This window comes from Triplophysa rosa, linkage group LG13 (genome assembly GCF_024868665.1).
Source record: "Triplophysa rosa linkage group LG13, Trosa_1v2, whole genome shotgun sequence".
NCBI lineage: Eukaryota > Metazoa > Chordata > Actinopteri > Cypriniformes > Nemacheilidae > Triplophysa > Triplophysa rosa.
The window spans coordinates 21,001,994-21,009,200 of NC_079902.1; the positions used below are offsets into that span (position 1 = coordinate 21,001,994).

A 7,207-nucleotide genomic window follows, 5' to 3' on the forward strand; every position below is an offset into this window, starting at 1 on the left:
TGTGATATTTGCAATATTTTTAAACAACAACAACGGACTTGTTACAAACTTTAATATCTGTTTTATAAAACACATCTTAGAGAGCAAAAATGGCTGTCGGGTAAGGCAGTGGATAAGGATATTGTTCCTTATTCCATATCAACTATCAAACACAATAACTCAGCAGCAAAATCTTTCAATACCTTTAAGGAAAACATTGTGTTGAATAAACACTGTAAAGAAATTCAAAGAAAAACAAAAACTATACAGTAACACATTCTGGAATTTTCCTCCCATTCTTTTTGTTTTGTTCGAAAAACATCCCAATGCTATTGGTCAATCAAGACTTTTTATTTCACTTTAATGTGAAACATTTGTCTTCCAAATAATGCCATAGAAATCCTAACGTATTATGTGCAGTAACATATGTTACAAATATAAGAACCGCTATATAAACTGATGTCCGGTTATTTGATGGTTAACAATAAATATTTGAGAAGAGCTTATGTAGAATGGTTTTAAAATCCCTCAAAGAGGATTTGCCAAAACAATGGAAATGTATGCTAAACATGCTAAAACTTCAAAAGCAACATCTAATGTGAATGTCTGTGTTAAATCTCTGAAATCCAAACGAAGTTATCAAAGTAAATGAAATTGTCAAACAAAGTGTTATCTTTCTTTGCTTTCATGCTATGAAAGATCGTAGAGCACTAAAACTTTCTCAGCTTTAAAAACGGCCCCTTTTCAAACTCCTCAGTTCACGAAAACACCTTCAGTTCAGACCATCTTCAAAAAGCAAGAGTACAAACCATAAATTACTATGAACAAAAATATAGAATATGTATAAAAAAAATGTGACGTCAAATAAAATTCAGGTAGTCACAGTTAATGTATCTCATACAAAGTATCAACACATATCCGCTAACAAAATATATCTAAATGTATATGCAGTAGTATTAAAGAAATAAAAAATAAACAGATAGATGTAATGATTTGTAATACTTCCTTTAACCGTCAATGATTATATTCCCTGGCAATAGTGTGTAAATGCTTGCCATCCAAAAGATGGTATTTAGGACTCAATACCTGATGCTTTCTTTGTGTTCTTGCTTATATTACTGCAAAACATTAATAAAACAAAGAAATAAACCAAGCATAACAGTAACACACGAAATAAATCATAAACTACTGTTCAATAATATTCTCACAATAATGAGCTGTTCTATCTTCATTTCCATCTCCCAACCTCCTGTGTCGCTGCAGCCGTCCTACAGAGCAGCCGCATCCACGAGGCCAATCCCCCATCTCTCGTCATCTCTAAAAGCTCATTTATGCTCCTCCAGAAAAATATAGCATTTACTGAGGGCAGTTTGAACCCTTGTTTGACCTGCACACCGAGGAGAGTCAATATTAACTGGTATTATTGAGATTCTGACCCTTAAGGGACTGTCGAGTCATTTTAATTCCTCTGGATTTGGAAGAACGTCACGGCTGGGAGAGACGCTTTCTCTTGAGTTTCTGAAGCATCCCCTGATCCTTCAAAACAAACGGAATGATGTGAAGGGTTTTGCAGCACCGGTTGAGCGGGTCAGTGCAGCGTGCAACAGTCCTCGAGCACACTCACACAAGCAAAGCTCCTCGAAAAATCTTTGGATTTTTTGACTCCAATGGATGCCAAAAACTAGCATCCATTCTTTGGTTCAAATGTCAGGTATAAAAAGATTGATAACAAAGTAATACTGATGAAAGTTCATCACAGTCTTTATAAAAATGTAAAAAAAATAAAAATAAGGAAGCTGTATGAAATTGCAATATATATCACATCAATATGTACAGACGACATGCTGCAGGTCACGCATCACTGCAAGAAAAAAACAAACAAACAACCAATGTTAGGAAAAGCAAAATCAAAGTCATATGCAGTTATAAAGTCACACACACAAATAGTACACACACAGTTAAAGAATATTAAAGCATTTCCAATAAATGCATTTTTTACTGACCTTGTGCCAACAGCCTGGTATTGGAAGTCCATCTGGACCCTTAAAAACACAAAACCGATAGGTGTAAAACTATTACTATAAACAAATTTAGGAAACATTTTTAAGAAGTAATTTACAATTTACTGTCTGCAGACAAAATCTTAATAATTGTTTGGGTTTGCATTTATTGCATAGTGTGCATTTTAACAAATTAAATTGTTATTGTCAAACACAAACACAGCAAAGGAACAGCAAAGGTTTTTAGGTTTTCAAAGGTTTTGAATCTTTGATGCTAGGGCATTGCCATGTGGTTGCTAAGGTGTACTGATGTGGTTGCACTGATGTGGTTGCTAAGGTGTACTGATGTGGTTGCTAAGGTGCACTGATGTGGTTGCTAAGGTGTACTGATGTGGTTGCTAAGGTGTACTGATGTGGTTGCACTGATGTGGTTGCTAAGGTGTACTGATGTGGTTGCTAAGGTGCACTGATGTGGTTGCTAAGGTGTACTGATGTGGTTGCTAAGGTGTACTGATGTGGTTGCTAAGGTGTACTGATGTGGTTGCTAAGGTGTACTGATGTGGTTGCTAAGGTGCACTGATGTGGTTGCTAAGGTGCACTGATGTGGTTGCTAAGGTGCACTGATGTGGTTGCTAAGGTGTACTGATGTGGTTGCTAAGGTGTACTGATGTGGTTGCTAAGGTGTACTGATGTGGTTGCTAAGGTGTACTGATGTGGTTGCTAAGGTGTACTGATGTGGTTGCTAAGGTGTACTGATGTGGTTGCTAAGGTGTACTGATGTGGTTGCTAAGGTGTACTGATGTGGTTGCTAAGGTGTACTGATGTGGTTGCTAAGGTGTACTGATGTGGTTGCTAAGGTGTACTGATGTGGTTGCTAAGGTGTACTGATGTGGTTGCTAAGGTGTACTGATGTGGTTGCTAAGGTGTACTGATGTGGTTGCTAAGGTGTACTGATGTGGTTGCTAAGGTGTACTGATGTGGTTGCTAAGGTGCACTGATGTGGTTGCTAAGGTGCACTGATGTGGTTGCTAAGGTGCACTGATGTGGTTGCTAAGGTGTTCTGTGGCCGGCTGTATAAACTGGTTGCATAGACTAGTATTACAAGTTAGTCATCAAATTTTTTCTTCAAGACTGTTCAACTTCTTTAAGTCTTAACTCAGCGGCTTTGTTTGTGATGTGGTTGCAAAGCTGTTCTGATGTGTTCTTAGCTTACTGTTAGGGCGTGGCTAGAGAGCACATAACTATCATCATCTCATCATCCCTTTAAATCAGGTAGCACATAGATCTACCAGAGCAAACACAATAGTCATACTTACCATTACCAAGCACCACTAAAACAAATGTCTTTTTATGTATAAATTCTTAATAATCACCCCACAGTATGTTATTAGTATATAAGTGACAGGGTAGTAAAAATAGATAAAGGTGAAAAACAGAAAGGGTCAAAAAAAGGGCAGGCGTTAGTGGAATAATAGAGGAAACAGAAGCAGGCAGATATACTGTACCAGTGGACAGGGGTCCTCTGAGACCAGCTGCCCTGTTTCCACTGGCTCTTTTTTACATCCTTCAGATCCCTGTCAATATAAGCACACATATAGAATACGCTCTCTCATAATTACTAAAAACACACAATCACCCGGACCTAGCAGCTTATGGAAACAGAGAAAAAGATGAAGAAATGTGAAATAAAGAGGAAGAATGTCTGCGAAACGTCTGTGTTCCCAGATGGATCCGCTTTGTTTGGAATGACCCCCATGTTTATTCACCTGATTTACAGCAGAATGAATCTGTAAGACATCAACAAATATAAACATGTGAGAGCACGCACCACAGGACAGGGCTGGTCCAGACCTGGAGGTCCCTGTTCTCCCTTCTTTCCTTTGAGGCCCCTCTTTCCAACGGGACCACGATCCCCCTGTGAATCAGATCAACAAAATCACCATCGTTTATTGGAATGGCACACGCAAACTGCCACCATTGACCAATCAGAATTCAGTATTCCAGAGTGTCATTGCCATTTGATGTACCATGAATAAATGAAATCTAAACTTCACTGAGATAATCCCATACCTTTTCTCCTCTCTCCGCACGCACGCCCCTGTCTCCTTTAATGCCAGGAAAACCCTGCGGTATAGAAACGCAGAACCACAATGTAAAGCTAAATTCATTAATATACTACAGTAGACTTAAAGTGATAGTACACGCAAAAATGAAAATTCTGTCATCATTTGCTCACCCTCATGTCATTTCATACCTGTATAAATAACTTTGTTCTGATGAACACAGAAAAAGATATTTGGAGGAATGTTAGCAATTTTCACTTTTGTGACATCATTGACTGCCATAGTAGGAAACATTAAACGGTAGTCAAAGGTGCCCCAGAACTGTTTGTGTTCCTAAATTCTTCAAAATATCTCAATTTGTGTTCAACAGAACAACAAAATATAAAAAAATGTCCTATTATGGTAGTGGATGATGTCACTGAACTGAAAATTTCTAACATTCTTACAAATATCTTTCTTTGTGTTTAACAGAACAAAGAAGTTTATATAAGTTTGAAACAACCTGAGGGTGAGTAAATGAAGACAGAATTTTTATTTTTGGGTGAACTATCACTTTAAAGGGACAGTTCACCCAAAAATGAAAATTCTGTCATGAATTATTCAACCTCGTGTCGTTCCAAATCTGCATAATTTTCTTTGTTTGGTTGAACACAAAGAAAGATATTTGGAAGAATGTTAGCAACTGAGATTTCTGGGGCACCTTTGACTAACATAGTAGGAAAAATTAAAATGTTAGTCAGTAGAGTGCCCTTTGTGCAGAACTGTTTGTTTTCCTAAATTCTTCAAAATATCTTCTCTTGAAAAAAAAACAATCTTTTTTTCTACTATTGCAGTCAATCGTGCCCCAAAAATGTAAGTTGCTAACATTTTTCCAAATATCTTTCTCTGTGTTCAACCAAACAAAGAAATTTATAAAGGTTTGAAACAACTTGAGGGTGAGTAAATGAAGACAGAATTTTCTTTTTTGGGTGGAGTATCCCTTTAAAACAACATGGATTACTACTTACATCTAATCCAGGTTCCCCCTGTTTTCCCTTTCAAAGAAATAAAACAAAGTCATTTTTTTATCTTTCTGATATCATGCATATGACAAGGATTAAATTGACCTGTTTGGCACATTTATGTATTTATATACATTTACCTTTTCACCTTTGGTGCCAGGCAAGCCAACCAATCCTGTTGCCCCTGGAGGACCCTGAGGACCCTGGGGGCCCTATAACACAGAATTTCGAAGGATTTATCTCTTTTTTTATTCTAAGAAATTGATGACAAAATAATCCTCCATAATAATAATAATAATAATAATAATAGTGATCAAGAGTTTACATAATATCCGTAAATGAATAATAATGTGAATATGATTTTTGTTTGGTAATAATAGTCTAATGCATTATGGGATAAGACATGTTCTTACTTGAATTCCTAGAGTGCCCATCTCTCCCTTTTCTCCTTTAACATTTTCCCCCGGATCACCCTATAAGATATTGAACACATCTTTAGACAGATACAATACATGCAGTGATACTTTCCTGCAAATCTTAATGTTTCTAAAATTCATTTAGGCCCATAAATCAGCATTAATTTATGCACCTTTTTTCTATCAGGATAAAAAAGGTTAGACAAATAACAAATGACTGAATAGACTATATAAACATAATATATACAATATTATATATTATATCTGCAAATATACAGCAAGGAAAAAACACCTACTTTGGGGCCTGGCATGCCACGATGACCCTGAAAAATATTTCATCATCATGAACAATTCATCATCTTTTCGTCTTATAAAATCAACTCATATTATTATGAGGTCTTATAATGTGTCTCACCATGTATCCTGGAGGTCCTGGTGATCCAGGAGGTCCTGGTGGTCCTGGTTGTGAAATCATCTGAACCTGTAATCAGTTGTGAAATCACGGTTACTGTTTACTGTACTCATGAAATCACAGTGTATTATTAGTCATAAGATGCTGCAAAGATGTACCAGGTTGTCCTCTAGTATAGAATCTCCTTTATCTCCTTTCTGCCCGTCCATTCCCTGTAACAAAGAAAAGAGACGTGAGAAATAAAACATCCAGTATGAACGAGAGACAGTGAAGAAATACTGATTCTACTTAAATCTTTTAATACTTACAGAAGGACCAGAAAGACCCATTTCTCCTTTCTCTCCCCTCTCTCCAGCTACACCGCGCTCTCCGGTCTCTCCTTTATCTCCCTGATCAAAAATAAATGCATAGATTGATGTCAATGAACCTTTAGGTGAGAGGTTCATATGGAATATAGTTACTCTAGATTTTTCAGTGCAAAACCTCTGAATGTGTTCTTAGGGTGTTTGTAACAGTTCAGTGTGGTTGCAAGAGTGTTGCTAGGGTGTTGCTAGGATGTTCTGGTTGGTTGATTACAGGTCCAAGTGAAAACAGCCCACCACCGAGCACCACTAAAAAAACCATTTGTGTCGAAGACATTCTCACCATTTCACCATCAAGCCCAGCAGGCCCAGGCAAACCAAGCTCACCCTGTTTGGATGAAGAAAAAAGTGTTGATTAGATCCTGTTCATTCATTTCAATTTGCTTTCACAGTCTTTATAACCACTCTATGCGTGAGTTTTAATGCACATTTTTGTGCAATAAAAGAACATTTTTGTCAAAAGTTGCAAAAGATGAACCTTTGGCCCTTCTTTTCCTGGTGGTCCCGGGGGGCCAGGTGGTCCCTGTGTGGAAGACAAATGGAAAAGAAAGAATTCATTTTTAATCAAATGATTTTGTTTTAACAAAACCCCTTTAGATTTTTGGAACCACAAACCTCCGATAAATTCCTTTTAACAGCTGCTATAAAACATGTTCCCGTATACGTCCTATTGTGGGATTTAAACAGCTACTGAAAGTTTCAAAACAACTTCCTGAAGGATGCTTAACACCGTTTTCTATTTCCTAAAAACACATTTCAATGCATTGGTAAAATGTGCTGTCAAGGTCTGTGGTTTTATAAGATTGTCTGAGCAGTAATCGTGTTGACATTGTATTATTCTCTCACATTTGACAAAGTCCAGGCCTTCAGAAAGGACAACACCCAGCACACTTAAACAGTCATTAACATGTATGCACAAGAACTATTCATTAAACTACCAGGATTTATGCAAATGTGAACTCTCAGATCAAAAA

The 7,207-nt window shown here is 37.1% G+C and overlaps 1 protein-coding gene across 2 annotated transcripts in view; it reads right to left on the minus strand.

The window, feature by feature from the left end:
• Positions 1–19: 19 nt before the first annotated feature.
• The window catches only part of col23a1a (collagen type XXIII alpha 1 chain a), a 108,056-nt gene continuing 100,868 nt past the window's right edge, over positions 20–7,207 (minus strand). For both annotated transcript variants that reach the window (XM_057349330.1, XM_057349329.1), the window contains 14 exons: positions 6,712–6,756; positions 6,517–6,561; positions 6,180–6,260; positions 6,030–6,083; positions 5,875–5,940; positions 5,756–5,782; positions 5,457–5,516; positions 5,184–5,255; positions 5,050–5,076; positions 4,050–4,103; positions 3,808–3,894; positions 3,485–3,553; positions 1,983–2,021; positions 20–1,515 (listed from right to left, as the gene is read on the minus strand). In XM_057349330.1, the coding sequence (XP_057205313.1) occupies positions 1,465–1,515; positions 1,983–2,021; positions 3,485–3,553; positions 3,808–3,894; positions 4,050–4,103; positions 5,050–5,076; positions 5,184–5,255; positions 5,457–5,516; positions 5,756–5,782; positions 5,875–5,940; positions 6,030–6,083; positions 6,180–6,260; positions 6,517–6,561; positions 6,712–6,756 (777 nt within the window). In that variant the 3' untranslated portion in view covers positions 20–1,464. The remainder of the gene's footprint in view (positions 1,516–1,982; positions 2,022–3,484; positions 3,554–3,807; positions 3,895–4,049; positions 4,104–5,049; positions 5,077–5,183; positions 5,256–5,456; positions 5,517–5,755; positions 5,783–5,874; positions 5,941–6,029; positions 6,084–6,179; positions 6,261–6,516; positions 6,562–6,711; positions 6,757–7,207) is intronic.